At 34.1% G+C, this 23,022-nt stretch overlaps 4 protein-coding genes across 7 annotated transcripts in view; 2 read left to right on the top strand and 2 right to left on the bottom strand.

Annotated features, from left to right (window-relative positions):
• LOC118752897 overlaps positions 1-828 on the bottom strand; it is a 36,010-nt gene extending 35,182 nt beyond the window's left edge. The window contains exon 1 of the mRNA XM_036487748.1: positions 4-828. Within this exon, the coding sequence (XP_036343641.1) occupies positions 4-725 (722 nt within the window). The 5' untranslated portion in view covers positions 726-828. The remainder of the gene's footprint in view (positions 1-3) is intronic.
• A 63-nt stretch (positions 829-891) lies between these two features.
• LOC118733408 (probable cytosolic iron-sulfur protein assembly protein Ciao1) lies at positions 892-6,626 on the top strand. Of its 2 annotated transcripts, XM_036462782.1 has the most exons (3): positions 892-1,284; positions 1,342-2,082; positions 6,549-6,626. In XM_036462782.1, exons 1-2 carry the CDS (start codon positions 1,014-1,016, stop codon positions 2,076-2,078), a joined length of 1,008 nt encoding a protein of 335 aa, XP_036318675.1. In that variant the 5' UTR covers positions 892-1,013; the 3' UTR covers positions 2,079-2,082; positions 6,549-6,626. The 2 variants fall into 2 exon arrangements, with proteins under 2 accessions (XP_036318675.1, XP_036318674.1); XM_036462781.1 differs by lacking the exon at positions 6,549-6,626 and having other exon boundaries at positions 1,342-2,158.
• On the bottom strand, positions 2,100-3,354 carry LOC118733409 (DNA excision repair protein ERCC-1). Of its 3 annotated transcripts, none has more exons than XM_036462784.1 (4): positions 3,266-3,354; positions 2,645-3,126; positions 2,414-2,587; positions 2,100-2,358 (listed from the first exon to the last, which is right to left on the bottom strand). In XM_036462784.1, exons 2-4 carry the CDS (start codon positions 3,071-3,073, stop codon positions 2,170-2,172), a joined length of 792 nt encoding a protein of 263 aa, XP_036318677.1. In that variant the 5' UTR covers positions 3,074-3,126; positions 3,266-3,354; the 3' UTR covers positions 2,100-2,169. The 3 variants fall into 3 exon arrangements, with proteins under 3 accessions (XP_036318677.1, XP_036318678.1, XP_036318676.1); XM_036462785.1 differs by having other exon boundaries at positions 3,261-3,324; XM_036462783.1 differs by having other exon boundaries at positions 3,227-3,311.
• A 9,020-nt stretch (positions 6,627-15,646) lies between the features above and the next one.
• Positions 15,647-20,984, top strand: LOC118733411. Its single transcript, XM_036462786.1, has 3 exons — positions 15,647-16,111; positions 18,832-19,035; positions 19,830-20,984. Exons 1-3 carry the CDS (start codon positions 15,967-15,969, stop codon positions 19,886-19,888), a joined length of 408 nt encoding a protein of 135 aa, XP_036318679.1. The 5' UTR covers positions 15,647-15,966; the 3' UTR covers positions 19,889-20,984.
• Positions 20,985-23,022: the final 2,038 nt, after the last annotated feature.

The following is a 23,022-nucleotide window of genomic DNA, read 5'->3' as shown; positions in this document are numbered from 1 at the left end:
TGCAAAAACACGGCCACGGAACGGTTGAGTGGTCGCCGATCACGTTGAAGAGAACGCGCAAGCAACGACAAAAATACCAAATCGCATGGACTCAAAGCGAGGGCTTGCTTCGACGAAGTAGAAGCGACAAATTTGTGTGATGCGAAAAGCAAAGCATGTGTACGGTTATGGCCCAAATCGCGCAGATGTTCCAATGCACCATCGAGGGCAGTGCTCACCACACGCTTCAGTTCATTGTTGATAAGCAATTGTGGCAACGCCTCCAGCAACATAGTTTGCTCCTCATCCCACAGATGCTCTTCATAACTTTCGAGGCAAGTAGAAAGCAGCTCTTCTTGTACGCTGCTCGCTTGTGTGGCAAATAAATTTGCACCGTAAAAATGACGTGCAAGTGCAATGGCTGCTCCAAGGTGACGCTTGAGTGTGTCTACTGGACGTTGACCTATTTTTACAAAGGAGTATCCGAGCAAATCACCGAATGCCAAATTAAGTCCATTGTCACACTGGAAACTTGAATATGTATTGTCGAATTGGCAATGCATAATACGTTGAGAATTGATGATGGGGCTGAAAATTTGCAAGATGATATTCCCATCAATGGAGGCTGCAGTTGCATTTTCGGGAAAGAGGTCAGCGTTTTTAGCGAAGAAGTGCTCAGCAAGTGCTGTGTTAAGCTGCTGGAAAACGACATCATTTGCGCTGTTGAAGACGATCAGGCCGTTCATATCCCTTGATTTTAAATTTTTACAAATATTTTTTAATTTTGTTGATAATTTTTAATTGCATTCATTCCCATTGCACTGATAAGAAAAATGTGTAGAGAAATGTGTAACAGCTGTTTGCTAACTGTAAAAATTCATTTTTTCTGCACCTCATGCTATTGTGAATGGGAGAAAAAGATTTCGCGAAGAAGCATCGCGCACGCCTGCGAATTTATAAATTCCAGCTGATTAATGTTTAGCCACAACAAAATATAATTTCAACAAGTACTTTCTACATTATTACTGCTAAACATGGTTAACTTAACGTTGGAACATACTTTGCAAGGCCATAAAGGTCGAATTTGGGGAGTCGCTTGGCATCCAAAAGGTAATGCATTTGCTTCATGTGGCGAAGACAAAACGATACGCATTTGGTCATTATCCGGAAACAACTGGACTACGAAGACCATCCTATCTGATGGTCATAAGCGCACTATACGTGAAATTAGTTGGTCACCTTGTGGACAGTACTTAACGTCGGCTAGCTTTGATGGCACGACAGCTATATGGTCGAAATCGACAGGTAGGAAATACACGTAAGACAAACAAATTGTATCAACCTCTTGGTTATTGCTTTCAGGAGAATTTGAATGTATCGCCACTTTAGAGGGTCATGAAAATGAAGTTAAAAGCGTTAGTTGGTCTAATTCTGGCAATCTTTTGGCCACTTGCTCTCGTGACAAGTCAGTATGGGTTTGGGAATTGGCCGGCGAAGACGAGTTCGATTGTGCTGCTGTACTTAATTCTCACACACAAGATGTTAAGCGAGTTGTATGGCATCCGAAAAAAGAAATACTGGCATCCGCTTCTTATGATAATACAATACAATTGTACGCTGAAAATGCTGCCGATAACGACTGGTATAGTACGGCAACTTTGGAATCGCACACCAGTACGGTATGGGGTATCGATTTCGACGCAGATGGCGAGCGTTTGGTATCTTCCAGTGACGACAAAACATTGAAAATCTGGCGCGCATATCATCCAGGAAATGAGGAAGGCATTTATACACCAGATAACGAAACGGTTTGGAAATGTGTATGCACTATTTCTGGTGAGCACTCGAGAGCAATTTATGACGTTTCGTGGTGCAAACAATCGGGTTTAATTGCCACTGCTTGCGGAGATGATGCGATACGCATATTTAAAGAAGATGCAAACTCACAAAAGAACGAACCAACATTTTCAATGATAACGTCAGAAGATAAAGCACACTCACAAGATGTGAATGCCGTCAAATGGAACCCATCGCAACAAGGCCAATTGATTTCATGCAGTGACGATGGTACAATAAAAATTTGGAAGTGCACAGAGTAAATAGGTAAGAACTCCACCATGTAGTTTTCGTAGATTGGCTTTATTTGGTGTAATAAATAAATCTTTATTGTACTATTTTATGGAAAGAAAATTACTTTGTAAGAAACGGCTCGTGTAATGTTTTGTACAGTTTCGAAGCCTTCCGCGGCCCTAGCCCAATCACAAGCGACAAGCGTTCTTCGCTTGCATTTATAAGCTTTTCCAACTTTCCGAAATTCTGTAGTAATGTTACTGCATCAGTCTTATTCACCGGCTTAATACTTGTCAATGCGGAAACCAACTGAAAATAGTTTACATTAACATTTTGACATGAATTAGAGCAAATGCGAACAAACCTTTTGATGTGGACTTGATTCTACGCGTTCCATAATCCACTCCGGTGAACGCTTTTCAAATTGCTTGTAGGTTTCTATGATTTTTCCTGCTTCCTCGGCGCTCCACGCCAGCATAAGAGTTAAATCGGTTAGTAGCGTAATACGTGTTAGATTCTTCAAAGCTGAATGCGGTTCCTGCGCAAGATTTAGAGCTAAGTAATCAGTTTATAGCTTGCTCTTGTAGACACTTACCGGTGCATCTATTTGTACCAAGAGTACACGCAATTCATACTGCTTTCCTAACTCCTTTAGCCGCTGACAGATATAATCTGGATTGAGCGTGTGATATTTAAGTGATATAAAAAGTATACACGAAGTGCGTCCCACTACATAATCTGGTATGATATCGTCACGAAATTCGATAGGAATGTTGACAATGGATTTGAGCACGGGATTACCACGTTGTTTAGGATTAACCAGTATGCAATGTGGATTTGATGCAGTTTTTGGCAAAGGCGCTGTGGTGGTGCTGTTCGTTGATGCAACCGATGTATTTGTGTTTGAAGCACTACTGAGTATCAAAGTTTGTGGCTTCTCGACTTTCTGTACTTTAGGAGCACTGGGAATTTCAATATTTGCTAGGAAATCATCAATTGAGTCGTCCACAGCATCGCAATCCATTTTCTGCTATATATTTGAACTAAGGTTAACTATCTTCCGAAATATTCAGGGTGCTGCAATTGAACGGAGAGAAATTTAGTTATTTTCATTAAACAAAAACAATTATTTGGATGTGCATTTGGCAACTGCGAATTGCAATCATTATTATTTTGCCTGAATGGTTTTGTATTATTGATTGAATAAATACTACACTAATAAGCGGGTTTTGAATTGTGCATAAATACGACTGCAGCTGATTGTAGAGTTTAAAAACTATCGATAGCACTATCGATAGTATCGATGTTTTTTTAAATTTCACTACTATCTATCGATTGTAATATGGTTCTATCGATAGCCCGACAGACATGGGATCCGGTAGGGCTGTTCAGGATATCGTGCATATGCTTTTGAATTTGCATATTCGTTGCATTTGTAAATTCACAACAATAAAATGCACACGGTTGCCATGGCAGCAAGCCAAAAATATGCAAATGCAATTTCAACTGCAAATACCCTGCAAAAATCGCGACTACTCCATGCATGCATCTAAAGAGTACTCCCGAAGGACCAAGGAGTACTCCAAAATTAACCACAATTCATATAAAAAATATGGTCCAATTAACATTGCGATGTCCTAGGGCAGGACCATATACTCCATATCTGCATTACATCAGAGTAGCACAAAACTACTCCTAACATACTCCAATGACATTGTCGTTATATTTTTTCGTTTGTACACGCTGTTGTTCTTCACTTCGCAGATGCTTTTTTTGAAATGAATAAAAACCAAAAACAAAAATTAAAAATTACATGTTGCCTCTGACGACATTCGAACCCGAACATGCTGGGAGCTAAGAAATAACAGCTAGCATCTCTACACGTTCAGCTACAGCCAGACATGCAAATGTACTTTCAAATGCTTAACTTCAATCACATTTTGTTAAAACGCGAGCAGTGATCGGGTAACAATAAGCTGGTGCAGAGACACGAGTTGGTCCGCTACAGCATGACAGAGGAGCACTTTTGTAAGTACTCCAATATACCACAAATAGACTACATGGTCCAACGATTTTTGCAGGGTACAAGGCCATTTCTACAACATCCTGAACAGCCCTAGTGTTTATTCAAGTTATATCGTCCCCCTTATGCCATAAGGTTGAATGTGCAAATTTATCCATTTTGAGTTATTTGGTTGACTTTATTAAGCATTGGATGTTCTATGTTACACCAAAACGCCGAATACCACGCGTACACGGAAACTAAATATTTTGCAATGGTCACATGAACGCATAGTTAAGTCTCATAAAAAACTCAAACTTGATTTCTCAGCATTTCCATTTTTACACATTTATGTTTTTGGAATAAGAGGGATGATGTGTATCGCCGTTAAACCTCGCACCTTTTAAAATACCTCTTACATTCCACACACCCATAAAATGCTAAATTCTATGCAGAAAACCCTTTTTTCCATTTCAATTCACAGAATTTAGAAAACGTGTCCATTAGGTTACAAGGGTATCCAATCGTCATTTTCGAATGTATTTTAAATAAATCTTAAACTGGGCAAAAATCTTATGCGATTCCAAGGCAAATTAATACAAGGTGGTGTTACTGGCGAGTTTAGATTTTCGAAGCGGTCCTGCTCAAGGTCAAAATGATGTATTTGTTGTAAACAACGTGAATTTATCTTACAACAAACACATCATTTTGACATTCAGAAGGACCGCGGCGAAAATCTAAATTCGCCAGTAATCAAGGCGAATTTATACGAGGTGTTAAAGGCCAATTTATATTACAACAACAACGACCACATGTATTTTGTATTGCGGGTGTTATGTCAAATCTTAATTTGCCCCAAAGTTTGCATGTATTTTGTTTTTGCTTTGATGGGTGTGCTGTCAAATCAGTAAAAGCAAAAACAAAATACATGTAAGGCAAAGAAATCAGCTGATCTAACAACACCACCTCGTATAGATTCGCCTTGTAAGAATTAATTTTAAAAATAATATCGAATACTGTCGATGGTCTGACTATCGATAGTTTTGCAGCTCTAGCTGATAATCAGCTGATTAACCTCGTTTTCAGTCACAATAGTTGGAAAGGAAAAGAAAGACAACTCAAGGAAGGAGTTAATTTTCATATCTGTTTCCGGTCGACCCATCATTAAATATCGCTAGATTACAAAATTAATAAAAAAGAAAACATAGTAGAACAAAAAGTGAAAAGGTGCCAGAATTTCTATCTTACTAAAGAAATTAGCTTCCTTCTCATAGATTTAGCAAATGCTGTGGATTCAAGAAAGGGTAACGTATGTACTACATACTTATTTTTTTTTTTTTTTTTTCAATTAGTATAGAATGCACAAATGCTGCATAATTGTTAACGCCACTTTGCATAGTTTTTGAAAAAATAAAAAAAATAAAAATCTGGTCCGCAATTAATTTTTTCGGTCCATTTTATAGTAATAATAATAGATTGGCGCTTACGCATATGTTAGTGTTTGGCCGGGCTTCTCCCCCGATTTGTGGTGTGCGCCTATATCCAAGTTTCAAACTCTGTGCAATATTTAAAAAAAATTCAACAAACTTTCGTGAAAATGTCTAGCCTTTTTAATTAGAAAAAGAGCCTGATTATGCAGTTTTGTAGCCATTGAACTCTAGTAATAGAAAGTGCAAGTTTCGAATAGCTAAAATTTACCGTAGATTTTTTATACTTTTTTTTTGTCGAGGATGTTACTGTTTTCTTTCATATAAAAATAAATTGTTTGTATTCGTTATATGGAAGCAAATGGGTCATAAAAAATTCTGAGATGTAATTCGAAATTTTAATTTTTGACGATTTCAAGACACAATTAATAAGCTGGATAACGAGAATAAGTTTAGCCTAACAGATGACTAAACTTCCCAAAAATGGCGAAGATATATGTCTTTCCGTCTGCTTTATTAAACTTTGATTGCGTTTTCCCACAAAATTGAAATTTTAAAATAAATAATTCTGTATACTATTAAGCGTGCGATATGTATAAATAGTAACTCTGTAATGGGATACGAAGGAGCAATGCGATGCGATAGGCAAATACATCGTAAGTAATACGCTGTGGCGATCGCCTATCTCATCGCATTTCTCTTTCGCATCGCATTACAGAGTAGCCACCCTGGCGTTACGTGACACTCGCATAACAAAATGTTAAAACAGTTAAAATTTTCATAGCAATTAAATTACCCCTTATTCAGTAAAAAATAGAATAAAATTTTTTGGTAGTAGCGATTTAAAGATATTAGTAAACATACGCGCTGGCAAGACTGCAAGAATACCCGCTTATGTATTTGGATAAAAGCTTTTGTAGTAATATTGGAAATGTTAAATGTTAATTTACCAAGTTTTTAAATGTACAAATCTTTTCTGCTTTGTGTTTAATTAGCTGCAATATCTGACTTGACGTTGCCTGGCATAACGTTACTAAAATTTCCATGCGATATATTTCTTTTATTTTTAGCTGTCATAAAAGTTCATTGACTCACACATTAACACAATGCCTCAACGTCATTGACCAACAACCAACCTCAGCGTGCCTACTCAATACAACCCACATAACGAATCTAGTTTTATCATGTCGTACTGATGTTTTGCAAAAAAATAATAATAATGGAAAAAATGGTAAGTGACAAGATTGTTTTTGATTTTTTGTTGTTATGTAAGCACTTGTGAATTTACATTAGATATATATGTCTTTTTTTATGCGCTGAAATGCAAATTTTAACACCTATCATGAATGAAAACAAATCAAATCTGCAAACAAAAATCAGCTGTTCTTTATGACCGCGTACTTGGGGTTTACACATGAAAATTTTTTTTCAGATATATTAGCAATATATTCACACTTTTTTACTAATATATTCACACTACTCTCATTGTCTTCATCACTGTTTTTTGCACTATTGACGGGTTTAAAAAGTAGACTATAAAAGATTAAAAAAGCCAATAGTCCCAGTGCGGTTTAAAAATTAAACCCAAATTTTTGACCGTGTACTATTTGCTGGCCAAACGTCCAGAAGTAAAAAAAATTGATTTGCAACTTGGTATGCGGAGATTTTTGAGGTCGCTGATTTCGAATCTGATGTCAGATTTTTTAAATTTAAAGTGCGGGTCCAATGTGGGGGTTTTGGATTCGCAAGCAAAAAATTTAAGTTCAAAATAGTATACCACATTAATATATTTTTACCTAATCATAGATGCTTCAAATAAAAACTGTTTCCTTTGGATATACATACATATCGACCCCTTTGCTCAAAGTTATCGTATGTTACGAAAACCAAATTTCTTTTGCACATAAATAAAATAAGTGGGAAAATACTTTTCTACCGAGATCCCATAAGTCTAAATCAGAATAGCTTTGGCCCAGTTATATATTTAAGCTTTTCGTAAATCAATCTTTGAAAAAAGTAAAAAAAACAGCATCAAAAATCTCATTATTACGATTCCGTTGAAAAGATTTTTAAATACTTTTATGCAGATTTTTTAAGCCTAATCTGTTTTGTCATCTGAGGGGACCTTTTTCAAAAAGTGCTTTAAGAAACTATTTTTATTCATAAAAAACTCAATTTTTGGAGGTATTTTCAAATCGGTTCAGCTCGCTTAAATCTTAATATTTTTCTGAAATCTTCTTAAAATATAATACATTTTGTAATCCCGGCGGAAAAACCGCAACTTTTTTTTGGTGATGCGGTCTAATGTACATATGTATGTATGTTTGTTAGGGGTAAATCTTGCATTCAATTTTTGACCAACTTCCTGATGACCTACAGACTTGAAACTTCACAGTTGGCTCAGAACCCGATGATAATGCAATACGAAAGATGAGTTAATCCGCTAGATGGCGCAGGAGTCGAGATATTTGAAAACTCCGTAATTGTAGTCCGATTTGGTTCGTATTTAGAACGTATATTAACTATGTACATGAAAAGCAATAAGTTCACTAAAAATTTTGTCGGTAGGTGGCGCACGAGTCGATATATTTGGTAAACCATTATTTATGGTCCGATTTCGTTCATATTTAGAATGTTTGCTTTAAAAATATTTTTTTTTAATATTAACTTATTTTTTTAATTTAATTTGTACAAATTTGTACTTAAGTATTTATTTGAAAAGACACTAGCATAACAAGTAAAATTTCATTTCACATTACTTATAATTAGGATAGGTATACAGTTAAAAAAACAAATAACGTTACCTTTGACCGCTTATAGCACCTGTAATGTAAGTTTTCACAAAAAAAGTTATATACCATTTAAGTAAGCGTTTTACATACAATAATTAAAAGTAATTTTTTACCGAAGGTCCAATTTCGAACTTCGAAGGCCCATATCTCGATTTCGAAAGTTAACTTTGAAAAATGGAGAAATTGCTTTTTTACTTATGACACAATCTCTTAAAAAAATTGGTTTGGTCCAATACCCAGTTTTTGCCGTATAGTGTAATTGTAACTTTCATATGACCACTACTGTATTTATGTATACTCAGCAGGAAATGTATCAGTTCATTTGAGATGGATTAGGAAGGAAATTTCAGTATTATCTCTATATTTTCTTTGCATTTGGTGTCAACTAACTTGTAACTAACTACTTTTGAACATATTATTGATATACGAAGGCATATGTTTTTTTTAATTTTTTTACATGTTTATTTATTTACTTTATTTAACATTACATATATATTTGTTAACATATTCTGTTGCAGGTGGTCCCATATTTGAATTCCGTCAGACATAACTTCAAAATGATAATATAAAATTTCGATCTTCATTTTATTTGTCCTGAATTCGAAAAAATATTTGCTAAGTACTGAAAAAGAGTGTATACAAAGTAAAATTTGTATGAGGATAATTAAGTAGAAACTAGTTTAAAGAAATCAAACCGCGATTACGTTTGTATGACTCCTACATTACTTTTCAACTAGTTGCAAGTTAGCTTTTTGTAGTTAACTAAAAGTTGTATATTTTATCGAAATCCCGCAAAAAAGTGGACTACTTTTTATCAATTGATAATTTGTTTTCTGCGGGGTATAGAAGTATGTATGAGTACATATCTACATACGTCGCTGGGTATACACATACATTCATTTACCCATACATAGTGAGTTGGAAAGAGACAGCTTTTCAAGCGGTTTGCCATAATTTAAAATGCATATATGCATATAGTTTTTGGTCTGCATTTGACAGCATTTGCAATCATATTTTGTAAATGCAAATGAGGTAATTAGCTGCGATATTGTTGCATGTGTCTGTTAGACAAGCATGTAGTATATGACATGCGTATGTAGGTGAATATGGAAGTATGAATATTCACTATTTTTGAGAGGTGTTATATGATCTTCGGATTTTTTTATCGCTTTATAAACAAATAATTGATTTTACATTTTTATTTCACCCAAATAAATTACACACCCTGTCTGCAATTAAATTACATACACAGTCGGCAAAATTAGAAACAATTTGCGTTCTGGAAGCTTTAATTTCCAATCTTCTAAGACTTTGATTCCTGACTCCTTTTTATTTTGCATTGAATACATTAATCCTTTAGTTGGCTTTTAGTATATGTAAAAGCCCGAACGAGTTACTGTACAATGGAGGATTAATATTACTTACAAATGGAGGCAATTCCGCACTTTGATACTACTTCTAATGGAAGATGGATGGTTTCTATGTAAGTTTTTCTAAAAAAGAGAAAAGGAGGATACCATCCGATTATTGTTTTTGATTTTAAAGCTGGGATCACACGATTGCCGCAAATGCACCAATCTGGCACACCTCTATTGTGCTGAATTGGCACACAATAAAGAAATTGTCGCAATCAAATTCTGTGCAGTCACACCTCAGTGCCTCATTTTATACAACTGTTGTTCCATCCGGTTTATGTTTGAGTGGGCACAATAAGCACAATATCGGCGTCGATCGCCGCATGAGTCAATTTATTATGAATTCACACGATTTGGATATAAATTAAGGCAATAATTGGCCATTACGGCTATCGTGTGATCCGGCCTTAAGAAAAAGATTTTAATGGTTGATATTTCATAATTCATACTACAAAATCGAAAAAACATTCCTCTTCCCTTACCAGCGAGTACCGAGTTGAATACTTTCAGAGCTGGAGTGCAGCTCATCGTTCCATCGCGATGCATCGCCGGCAATATTTCTCTCGAAAACTTCAAAAGCCGCCTCATCAGATGTTGACATTGCCTTGCTTCGGTGCCATATACCAGGATGCGTTTAATGAGAGGCTTATAGAGTGTGGTGTTTGTACGACGAGAGCGAACTGTCACACAACAGGGAGCTTTGCCATTGCCTGCCGAGGGGCGATCGCTAGTAGGAAATCCTTTTTTATTTTTATTTTTATTTTTTTTATGCGTTTAACCCTACACAACGGCCGCTATACCAAAAAGTTTTCTAAAAATTCTGAATAAAAAGACGGAATGTTTTGGTGAAAACTTGTTGAATTTTTCAAATTTTTTACAAAGTTTGAAATGTTGATCTATATATAAGGATTCACAAGACGTATTAAACGTCTTAAAGTCTTACCATTTATCAACAAACAACGTCTCTGAAATGGGAAAAATCGTGACTAATTTTTTTTTTCATTAAAACGATGTGGGGAGTTCTAATTCCATGAAATCCATCATATTAATCAAAAAGTGAATTTTGAATTTTTCATAAGTTACGACTTTTTGCATTTCAGCGGCGATGGTTGTTACGTTTTTTTTTGCATTTTAGGTGGTATGTAGAGCATATGTATCGATTATCGAGCGCCCGCTAATCTCACAGTAAAAATATAGTTATAGTTTAATTATTAACATCGGCTGAATGTCTACTCAAACGGAATTTACATACATACATCTAGATATAAAGTGAGCTAACTCCAAATTCAGGGAGGAAAATTAAACTACTTGTGAATCGTACATATTCAACGCAATTAATACAAAAACAGGTATAACACCAGTTTTTTTTAGTTAATGTATATAATCATGAAGAAAAAAATATTTCCATTAATTGTATGTAAGTCCTATGAATTGATTTATGCAAAAAAATCGCCAAAATTTTTTTTGAGTTGATCGTACTTTAGATCTATGTCGGTGTGCGATATGTTTGTGGGTATTATATTTTTTATTTAAATAGTTGCAATCAGTGTTGCCGCGAATCATTTTTAGTGATAGCCAAATTCCTTAAAAAAAAGGCTAAAAAAGAGCTAAAAAAAATAACACACTCTGGTATATAAGAGATAATATTATAGGTTATGAAAAAGTATTTATTGTGGCTAAAAATGGTACTAAAATTTTTTTACTTACATATACATATATAAGTATATACGTAAACAATGAGCTCTGAAAAAAAGCTAATATTTTATCCAACCAAAAACCTTTTTGTATGCAAGGGGAAAAATACAACACCAGCTTGCTGGCTCCATCAAGTGATTGTACCATCAGGCTCGACGCATATAACCAGCATATACCAGCATGCTGGTGCAATATTTATTTTTTTACAAATGAAGTCCAGGGAAGATCGAAATGATTAAAGCCGAAATTTCATAATTTTTTTTTACCATTTTGTTAAACATTGTTTTTATTTTTTTAATGCACAACTTTAATATCGTGAACTTAATCTTCCACAAACACGGCTTTGACTCGTATAGTGAAGAAAATGCTGCCAAAGTACTTTTTACGTAGAAAATTGAGCTAATTTCACTACTCACGTAAAAACCTAACGAACATATAATACATATATATATATCAGTCTTTCTTAGTTTAAAAATTCATCTTTTACATAAATGAAAAAGAAAAATTAGATCAAATTAAGCATATACAACTTTTTCATATCAAGTATGAATAAATTCTCCAAAGGGATAAGAAAAGGGCTAGGTGCAATTTTAAATTTATGTGGCCAAAAAAAGTATTTGGTAGCTAAATCTAGCCACCAAAGTTTTAAAACGGCAACACTGGTTGCAAATACAATATCATTTCTCGCCACGGGCTCATATTTGCAAACCGGCATATCAACATACATATAAAAAATACTACGAAACATACCCGTAATTGCACATCTTTATATGTAAAATACTTATGTACATATGTACGTTTCACTTTCATTTATTTTTTATTTTCATATTTTGCTACCGTTAAACGCACTTCATTGTTTGACTCAATGCTTTAATTTTATTTATATGCTATGCACGCGTAAAGTGCGAATTCAACACATGTTGTCCGTCTGTTTGCGCGTTTGTAAGTGCTGCTTTACTTTTGTATTACATGTCATTTTTTTCTTTCATAACATTTGCATATACGTATTTAATTTACGACTGTCTGACAGATTGTTATGTTGTTGCAATTCTGATTTATTTTTATGGTGGTTCCTTTTTCGCAATAATTATATTTTTACAATATTATTTATGCACGTGCGAGCCATTCTTGAAAAGCTATTTCATGACAAAAATAAATTTGGAGTTTTATCTTTGCTTACCAAGGAACGATCGCTTTCAGATTTTTTATTGTTTTTTTTTTAATAATTTGGATGAAACAAGAAACCAATTGTGGCTGATAACGAGTGATAGATTGTACCACTACCCATATTTTATGTTTGGTTATTTTATATTGTTTTATGTCATGTTATGTTATGTTATATTACTTTACTTTATTGTTTTGTTATGCTATTGCTATGTTATGTTAGTTTTATTTTACGTTATTCGCGTGAAACCTACTGCTACATAATGATATGCTCTATTACTAAATAAAAGCATTGCATTTTAGTCCAAATCGCCACAGACTTAACTCCAGTTAAGAGGTCAGATAAGTACCAAGAATTTCAACATGGGGTGATCCGGCAAGGTTTATTTATTAATTTTAGCTTTTTTCCTTTCGTTTGCTTTCACTTAATACATAGTTACCCCCTTCGAGTTGTAATCTCCTTTTTCCAATAGGCATAAACTGCAGTTAAGGCTTGGTAGAAATCAACTATGACTTTTCGGTTTTTTTTCCTGAAAGGCCAAGAGTCTTTCATTTCTATAAAAGTTTGGCTTCTTAGCACTGTCCACCTATCTTTCGTTGCCGTCAAACTTTACTACATATAAGCCAAAGAAACCTGCTTTGTAGACGAACTTGTACAGAGTAAAAGATTTAAAAAAAAAATGGCGCATTCACATTTTGCTTAGAGTTTGGCCGAGGATCTCCCTCAATTTGTGGTGTGCGTATTGGTTTTGACGTCGATGGAACCAGGAAAAGAATCTGTGCCCTACCACTCGTCTATAATATGAAATCGAATATTTTTTACGACGATGGTCTACGACCAACCGACGTGGACAATGATGACGAAGATGAATGCGAAGACGAAGGCAAATCTATCAAGATGAGTTCCAATGCCAGGACGAATACGAATACAAATACAAACACGAATATGAAGAAGAGTACGAAGATGATTCCGAAGATGAATACAAAAACAGTACTTAAACGAATACGAAGAAAAATACAGAGATGAATTCGAACGCAACAACGAACATATGTAAATACGAAGAAGAATACGAGTACGAATGCGAAGGGGAATACGAAGGCGAAGGAGATGAATTCCAAGTCAAATACGACCACAAGTCGAAGATGGATATGAAGAAGAATATTGCGATGAATGCGAAAGTGGCATATTTTTTCCTCCTGTCTTTGTCTAGCTCACGCATTTCATAATATTGCCGTTTCAAGCAACCATCTGACTTTCAGGGCAAAGCTTCAAAGGGCAGAGAAGGCCTTGCCTTGCAAAATTTTCTCACCGTTTGCCTTTATTTTAGAATCGAACACAAAAAGGGAAAGGGGCAATCAAAAGGCAACATTTTTTGGTAGTAACGAAAACACCATTAAATAAATGCATTGGCTTTACTACCGACCTATCATTGACATGACAACATTTTACTTGTCTGAATGTGGCACAAAACAAAACCAACAAAAAAAAAATTAATATCCCAAAGTATAGCAGCAAAATCAATAAAAAACAAAACGAGCTTCAAATAGTTTGCATACCAAAACTAACCTGACATTACTATTTAAATATATATGTATCTATATCTGCACCAGACGCCTCTCACTTTTATTTGCCACAACCAAAGCAGCAAGTCATTTGTTCAGATATTAAAAGTAGTTGTATTTATTGCATCTATGTACATACATATGCACATGCATACATACATATGTATGTTCGTGTATGTATGTATATTTAATTTAATATATGTACATCTGTATAGTTAGTATCTGTATAATTAGTATACACACTAGGGTGGTTCAAAAATACACAGTGAAATTAACTTATGGGAGTTTTCTCCTCTCACCCACAAAACTGAAGAATATAGAAAATAATGAGAACCCTATTTTTTTATTTTGAAATCGGTTATATATGGGGAAAATAAATAGTTTCTTAAAATTGCTAAAAAAACAAGAAAATTTCACTTTCGAAATCTTCAAAAATTAAATTATAAGGAGAAAACAAGAAAATTTCACTTTCAAAATCTTCAAAAATGAAATTATGATACATATGTAACTTTAAATTTTTACTACATATTTTTTCATAACGTCAGTGATGTGGTTCCGAACACATAAAATAACAGACTCTGGTATACAAGAGATAATATTATAGGTTATGAAAAAGTATTTATTTATGTTTTGAAGGTCTATGAAGGAAAATAATTTTATTCGTTCAAAATATATTTGTTTTTAACGATTGTATAGCAATTATGTGAAAAAATTTATGCATGCATGCATATATTGAAAGCTTCAAAGCCCCGCCGAAACGCTTAAATATTAACCGATTTCAAAATAAAAAATACGTATTTTCGTATTTCGATATTTCTGGAAAGAAAAACTTTGGAATTCCCTAATGTGCATACATTTATAGCATACATTAGGGTGATTCAGAATTTTTTTTATCGAAAAATGACGCTTTTTGTAGAGTGTTCAATTCTCTATAAAAATAAAAATGTTTCGATAAGTAAACGCGGTCAAAAGTTAATCGAGGTCAAAGGTGAAAGAATGGTGAATTCGACTTTGACCGCGAATAACTTTTGGCCGAGTTGACTTATCAAAGAATGACTTCAGACCTTTTTGTAGAGCGTTCAATTTTCTACAAAAATACGCCAAGATCTTTACAGTACATCGTAGCGTTCGTTAAATATAAAAGTCAGAAGTGAAAAAATGAAAATAATTTTTCCTGTGTTATTTTTATGGGAAATCGAAAAGTAGGATGCGTACATTCTTAATATTTATATTAAGGGCTCATATTTTCTGAGACTTATTTTGGCGTCTAAATGACACTTTTAAGCATAGTTCCGAGGAAAAATTTTTTTTTTCTGAATCACCCTAATATTCATACATACATATGCACATATAGTGAAATACATATGTATATCCATATGTATGTGCATATCTACATATATGAGTTCGTAGCCAAATGCGCAATCGCAGCCGCATTTAACCAACAAGCTAGCCTGCTTAAGTTGTCTGGTAAGCTAAACCGTCAAGCTGCGACTCAAATTTGCAAGCTCATGAATGCGATCATTACAAGTTGTCCAAGTTGTGCTAATACGCTCCACCGCTATTCATTCAGTTGTTCGCGAGCGTTTAAACTAGTTGGACGGACCAACTAAAATTGTTTTGCAAATTGTTTCATAAACATAACTGCCCGAGTAAAATTGCGAATTTTGTTTTGCTTTTTTGTTTTTGTTTTCATTTGAGTTGTACGCTAAACGGAAAAATATAAAAACAAATTACATACATAAATATAAACGAAAATCATAGGTATTAAAAAAACAAAAACGACAATCATAAATACAAGGCATTCAGTTGAAGGCAATCTTACAAATAAATAAACACCACAAATAAAAGAAACCTTCACAATGACAACAAAACCGACCAGCTTTTGCTACAATTTCACTTTTGTTTGGATAGCTGTTGTGTTGTTGTTGCTATTGCAATGTTGTAATTGCGCTAACGGCTCGCCGATGTTGTACAAGAAAAATCCACAACACAAATATGAAGCAGGTGATGGAGAAGTGTTTTCAATAATGTTTTAATTGAAGTGCACTTATGTAGTTCTTTGATTGATTTGCTTCAACTGATATTTAATACTTATTAATTTTATAAATGCTATAATTACATGCATAAATTATTTTGCGCAAAAATAATAAAGTAATTAATGAAATCAGCAAAAAAAAACAGACCCCGCTAAACTTGAATCTGCCTTTCGGTTTCTCTTCAGGAACCGAGTTTTATCTGTACTTATTGGCATCGGGAAAGCTTTGTGCACCTTGTATAGTTTTTTTAGACGGCTTTTTGTTGAACAACACGAAAAATCTGTTTTTTTTTTTTGTTGTGTGCATAAATAGCTTTATGGGCGAGCTTTCGCGAATAATATAAAAATAATCGTAAAAACTTGTGGTGGCTGTAATCGAAAAGCACCCAAAATAAAAGAGGCCAAAAATCAACCAATTCAGATAGGCGCTTAAAATCGTATACACATGCGTCTTAGAACCTTAAAAGACATTGGTTTGAAAATCAGCGAAATCGGCCCACAACCACACCCATGAAATTTTGAAATGAAATTTTTTAGTGCAAAGTGCAGAAAAAGTAGCAGTTTCGAATAAAATCAATTCCCCTATTCCAGTTAACAAATATTACATAATAATAGAAAAACTAAAAAAAATCTCCTAAAAAAAAAATTAAATGATATACAAAATTTTCACCAAAATCAATTTTTTTTTTAGTTTTTAGAAACGAACTCTTAGCCAATTGCATCTTGCTATACTAAAATTTTATGATCTATAAAACCGCATACCAAAATTTTTTCTAAAGACTCAAAATAAAATTTAATTTCGGTTTTTTTTTATAGATAACATTTCACATTTTTTCTGTTTTAGGGGAGCCCTAAAATTGTTTCCAACTGGTTTTTATTATTTCTAATTTATTAATTGGAACAGGAGAATCGATTGTCTTCAAAATTGCAATTTTTTCTGCACTTTGCACTAAAAAAAATTTAATATAAACAAATACAAATTCAAAAATCGAGCTTAACTGGTCTCTTGCTATTTTTAAAAGCTTTTATTTAAACAAAAGTGAATAAAATAAATATTAAATGTAAGCTATGACTTTTGCCCATCTCCAAGTATTAGAAAATTTGCGGATACCATCTCTAAAGCAGTGCTCATCTTTTGTGATGGTCCAATTTTAAACCCAATATTGATACCGTCGTAAGAATAAAAGAGGTCTCTAGAAAAGGCTCACTGCATGCACCGATATAAATATTAATCGGAGGGACCGAAATAAATATTCTGGACTATCGCTAAATCCATAGTAGTCTGATTTTTCGTGAAGTTTACGAAAATGCTATCACTGAATCCGAATAGCTACGAACGTAGTATATGCATTGAATGCATACGTGTTCAGTTACGTCCTACTGCCGGCCTTCCAAGTACTTTTCCACTGGTAAAACAAGCAATTCATTGGTCAATATGACGGAAAATCAACTTTCCATGACTATTCGTTCACCCTTGTTGTTCGTTTTTTCTCAATACATGTCCATAGCCTTGAAGATTGCAAATACCTCCGCTTCAAATAGGAAGAAGTGAAGATTGTATGAGCTGTACAATGATATAGACATAGCGCAGCGAATTAAAATCCAGCGGCTGCGCTGGCTATGTCATGACGTTCGAATGGCCAGAAACGCTCCAACTCTGAAAGTATTCACCGCGAGTCGCTGGTAACAGAGGAAGAGGAAGGCGTTGGAAAGACCAGATCGAGAAGGACTTGGCTTCACTTGGCATTTCCAATTGACACAGAGAAGAAACGATTGGCGTGCTGTTTTGGACTCGGCTAAAATTGCTTAGGCGATTACAGCGCCAATAAAGAAGAAGAGATAAGATGATTGTTCTCGTTACTTTCGATATAGACTCCAGTTCCTGACGCTACAACCCTCAGCATCAGGGAAATCAAATTTTAGTATTTGTGGTTTGAAAAGACATTCAAATCAAAATATTTATTTGCCTAAAACAATTTTCTCCTCACTCCACATTGTATTATACCAGCACTAATTTCTTATAAGCCTACAGGTGGACTTAAAGACCTCCCCTTGTATAAAAATATTAGATAAATTACGGCAGGTTTATCATTGCATCCAGAAGAAAGCTCCCGTACAGCACACTACGATCGTTCTTTGATGCATAGCTGTTTATGGGTGTCCTTACAGAGATGTAAATCCTACAGGATTCCTCTAGATAACACACCCAAAGACCCGTTTACATTGCCAGAACGCTGGTAAGGCTTTGACGGTACATATAATACTTTACTTCAGAAGAAATCTGAATAGTGACTCCTTTAACGCCGTCATTTTTAGTTCCAACTGAAATAAGCTTTATTTTTTCATTCTCATCTTTCTCAAAAATTATTGAGAAGAACTGAGATTGATAATAGTGGCGTGATAGATAATATACCGTTATTTGAAACTAACCAATTTCAAGTAATTTCTTTGGCGTCGAACATTGTGCTAAAATAAGTTCAAATTAACTATCTAATAATTAAAATACTTACTTATTTAGTAAAAAAACATTGTTTAAAATATATGTATGCAAAATAGTTTTTTTTCTCGCTCGCACTTAAACATTTGAAGTGAGAATAATCGAAGAACTACGCGTGAAACTACAAAATAAAAACTGGTGCTATTATTAACAGCTTCTAAATAATCTCGATTCAAACTTCTTTCCAAGTAGATCTTGTACCCGTTTCTTCGACCGTCATACCGCTCACGGTGCTCGAGGTCAGCTATGGACTCGGTGGCAAGCCCAGTGAGGAGTACAAGCAGGCCTATCTGAAGAAACTGCGTAAGAAGGTGCAACTCAAACAGCATTTAAAGCAACAACAACAACCTGATGTAGACGATGCTGAGTTAGCTGATCCCGATACGCTCATAACAAGTGAGTGTATTAGTAAGAAGTGAATAAAAAAATCAAAGCAGTCAAGTGTTGCTATGTAATAGAATGCATAGACGATGATACATTTATGGGTAACAAAATAAATTGACTATGAAGAAGAATTGTGTATGCAGTAAAGTTTAGATATCAAAATGTGCTTCTTTAATTTGCGCTATAAGTTTCCAGTACACAACGACAGAGCTGGGTGTTGGTTGACGTCAGGGCGTATGCGTGACATTTAAAATTGCTGTATGTATGGTACTTGTGCCCACGCAGTGTCTGCTCGTGATTATACTAGAAAAAAAAACAATAAAGAATGGAAATATAAAATCCAAGAAGAGACGAATTTGCGAATTGTTGTTAAAATAGAGCAATAAAATAAAATAAAATAAAATAAAAAAGTTTATCACCGGCTGCATTGCTGCAGAAATCAAAAGTTAAACAGGTTTACCATGCCACACAATTGCTTCAATTTGTTACCGAACTACATGCCAGTTCGATATTTAGTCAAAATTTTGCTGAATACAGGTTTCGTGTAGATATCGTGAGATTAGTATTTTTTTTTCTTTTTGCGCATTCATTTTATGACTTTGACGTTAAAGTTTGTACAAGTTGCATTTAAGTGCTCTTTTTTAGTGTTTTTGTGTGTTTGTATGTAGGCATAAAAAACATGCTTTGGAAGTCAATTTTTTTTCGTGGTGATACCCGTTTCGTTTTTTTGTTTTTCATATTTCATTTGCGCCATACTTTTCAGTTCATAGTCCAGCTTGACTTTTACATTTTTGGTCTATTTGCAGTTAAAAAGAAACATAACGACACCAATAAAGCCAAAGTCAAGGGCATCGAAAGCAATTGAAGATGACATCGATGACAGTTGGCGCGCGCAGGGGCCATGGCTATGGTTGGGGCGACATTTGCTACTGCTATTTCTACAGTAATAACAGCAGCAACAACAACAACAACAACAACTAAAAGCAGTAACACAAACAGTGAAGGCAGCTTTAGCAACGAACGATGAGAAAGACAGACAGCGTTTTAGATGACGTTTTGCGTTCATCAGGATTTTTTCGTGGAGGCGTTCATATTTTTAAGTGCATTGCCTGCTACTTCCATTTCATCAAGATGTTTGCAGTAGTCATCGATGATGTCACTATGCTTCGACACCGTTTTAGTTTACTAAATACTGAGAGCAAAAAAAAAAATACAATAACAGCTTGCGTTCTAGCTCAACCTGCACTTCTAAATCGAGCCAATGTACAACTAACCACTTTTGCTGCTTTTGCTAACTTGATGATGTTTTTTGGACATAATCGTTTTTCCTGTCACTGCCAAATACAAGCACTCACGCACACGCACACACCTTTGTATATACTAACATTCATATATTTCTATACAATATTGTAATCTATTGAAATCCATTGAAATCCACTTGACTTCACGGAGGCATTCAAATATCTACTGTGAACACCAATTAAGTACTAAGCAGAAGATATGGATGTACATTAGGGTGGCCCAATTTTTTTCCCTCCCGTCACCCCCACATCTGAAGAATGTCAAAAATTAGGAGACACCTATTTTTTATTTTGAAATCGTTTAATATTTACCCGTGCCGCCGGGGCTTAGAAGTTTCCCATATATTTTACATAGGCACACTACACTTTTTCGTAAAATTGCTATAAAATTGTTAAAAATAAATATTTTTTGATCCAATAAGACTATTTCCCTTCAGAAATTTAAACAAATAACACTTTAATGCTTATTAAACTTAAAAAATTTACTAAGTGTGTTTTAATAACCGATAATCCTAACTGTTATACATATAAAAAAATTAGTTTTTTTATGTTTTCATAGCCACACGCACGAACAGCTCAATGGATGTGTTTAATTCTTTTTTGCATTCTACTCGATGTTTTCTGTAGGTTTATCGCAAACAATTTTAAAAAATAGGGTTGCCAGATATTTGTAAATATAAAATTATTTAAAGGCCAATAAAATATATAAGTTTCTTCATCAAAACTAAAAGCCTTCGAAGATATTTAAATATTTTTTTTAACTAGGTAGACAACTTAAAAAAAAAATAGAACAGTCATTATTAGAAATTTAAGCTTATTTAATACCGACATATAGGTATCACACGACGGGTGTACGCATAAGCTTTGGACTAACATGTTTTTAAATATGATTGCCACCCATTTGTTAACTAAGATGAGTTAGTTATATTGCACTCATTTTAATAAAAAAAAAATTAATTTAAATAAGCATCATAGTGTTAAGTAGTCTTATTCGACCAAAAAATAACTATTTTTGACGATTTTATAGCAATTCTACGAAAAAAATGTATTTTCCCCATGTAAAATACGGCGGCACGGATTTCAAAATAAAAAAATACGTGTCTCCTTATTTTTGATATTCTTCAGTTCTGGGGGGTGGCAGCAGGAAAAATCAAAAAAGTTGATTTTCCTATATATTTTTGGGCCACCCTAATGTACATACATATTTACATATACATATATGTGTGTATATTATATATATACTTTATAAAAGGAATTATGAAAATCACTTAAAGTCGGAACAATGAAAATACAATATGAACGCATAGAAGAGCATAAACAAATCCCAAACCATTAATTTGTGTCATTTGTGAAATTTTATCCTAGCTTTAGACAGCCATTTCTTTTTATGTAAATACATATCTACACATAAATAAATATACGTTTGTATAAAGGAGCACAATAGTGGCTCGCTTGTTTGTACCATATTTGTAACTATAACTATGTACATACATATATACATACTTATGTACACACAACACAACACATATTGTACATACATAGATATTATCTTTTTTGTCGTTTGCAATAAATACTCATATACAGATATTTTTATTATTTTTCCAAAATTGTTTTGTCATTTTTTGTGTCGTCTTTGACACTGATGTATCATCGGTTATATGCACAGAAAATAGGAGAAAAGCTATGCGCTCTTTCACGTTGAGCATCATTCGACATGTCGTCTCTGGTTAACGAATAATTTAGTAATCGTGTTGGTAATAAGTTTCTTCCTCCATTTACATTTTTTTTATCGCATCGCATATGGTAAATGACCTTAAATGGTAAATGACCTTAAAGGGATTTGGCATAGAATTTTGCGTAGTTATTTGTTAACCGATGGCATATTTTTGTTAGACAAGTTACCATATGTGTTTTTGGGTTTAGTGCAAAAAAAATTAAATATGTCAGAAAGTCAACTTTGGAAACCCGAAATGGGCGAAGTCAACTGGCAAAGCTGGTAATATTTTAAAATATGGTAATGCACATGAGTCACAGACTGCCGAAGTCACTTGCTTACACATACATATGTGTGTACATACTTACGTATAGATAAATTAAAGTGTCTTCCCTGATGAAGAAAATTATCAATTGATAAAAAATAACCCACTTGTAGGTAGCTTTTTTGCGAGATTTCTATTAAATATATAACTTGTAGTTAACTACAAAATGCTAATTTGAAGCTAAGTGAAAAGCAATGCAGGAGTAAGGCAGAACATTAAGGCGCACACCACAAACCGCAGGAGTAGCTCGTTTAAGCACTAAGCATATATCTATATACGGGAAGCGCCATCTGTAACAAAAATCTTTTTGCACTGCTAATTCCTTTGAATAATGAACCCATTTTTCGCCGTATGATTTTTAACACCTACTTTAAATGAGATTTGTGAAAATTAGATTAAGAAAAAAGGAGAAGATACAAATAATTTTTAAGCAAAAAAACCAATGCTTACATAACAAAGACATACCCATTATGTTATTCGTTGTGTACCGTATTTTTGTCCATGATCCAAATATTAGAACTAAATCAAATTAACATGGGACCACCTCCAAGGTATCTCATTTCCAATAAAGAAGATTTGTAGAATTCGGTCAGCGTTGTCAAAAGCTATATCCAAGTATCGTCTATAAGCTTACACCTGCGTTCAACTAATTAGAAACT

Source organism: Rhagoletis pomonella, unplaced genomic scaffold (assembly GCF_013731165.1).
Source record: "Rhagoletis pomonella isolate Grant_MI unplaced genomic scaffold, Rhpom_1.0 Rhpom_scaffold_00002, whole genome shotgun sequence".
Classification (NCBI taxonomy): domain Eukaryota; kingdom Metazoa; phylum Arthropoda; class Insecta; order Diptera; family Tephritidae; genus Rhagoletis; species Rhagoletis pomonella.
The sequence above is the reverse complement of the archived record's forward strand: the minus strand, read 5'-3'. Positions and strand labels throughout refer to the sequence as shown.

What these genes read in the sequence shown, in the direction of transcription:
- LOC118733408 (XM_036462782.1), top strand. Translation starts at nt 1,014, where the DNA reads ATGGTTAACTTAACGTTGGAACATACTTTGCAAGGCCATAAAGGTCGA. An exon ending in TATATGGTCGAAATCGACAG is followed by an intron (nt 1,285 to 1,341) that starts GTAGGAAATACA and finishes TATTGCTTTCAG; the next exon opens with GAGAATTTGAATGTATCGCC.
- LOC118733409 (XM_036462784.1), bottom strand. Translation starts at nt 3,073, where the DNA reads ATGGATTGCGATGCTGTGGACGACTCAATTGATGATTTCCTAGCAAAT. An exon ending in TGGTACAAATAGATGCACCG is followed by an intron (nt 2,588 to 2,644) that starts GTAAGTGTCTAC and finishes AATCTTGCGCAG; the next exon opens with GAACCGCATTCAGCTTTGAA. An exon ending in AATCAAGTCCACATCAAAAG is followed by an intron (nt 2,359 to 2,413) that starts GTTTGTTCGCAT and finishes AACTATTTTCAG; the next exon opens with TTGGTTTCCGCATTGACAAG.
- LOC118733411 (XM_036462786.1), top strand. Translation starts at nt 15,967, where the DNA reads ATGACAACAAAACCGACCAGCTTTTGCTACAATTTCACTTTTGTTTGG. An exon ending in ACAACACAAATATGAAGCAG is followed by an intron (nt 16,112 to 18,831) that starts GTGATGGAGAAG and finishes CTTTCCAAGTAG; the next exon opens with ATCTTGTACCCGTTTCTTCG. An exon ending in TCCCGATACGCTCATAACAA is followed by an intron (nt 19,036 to 19,829) that starts GTGAGTGTATTA and finishes GTCTATTTGCAG; the next exon opens with TTAAAAAGAAACATAACGAC.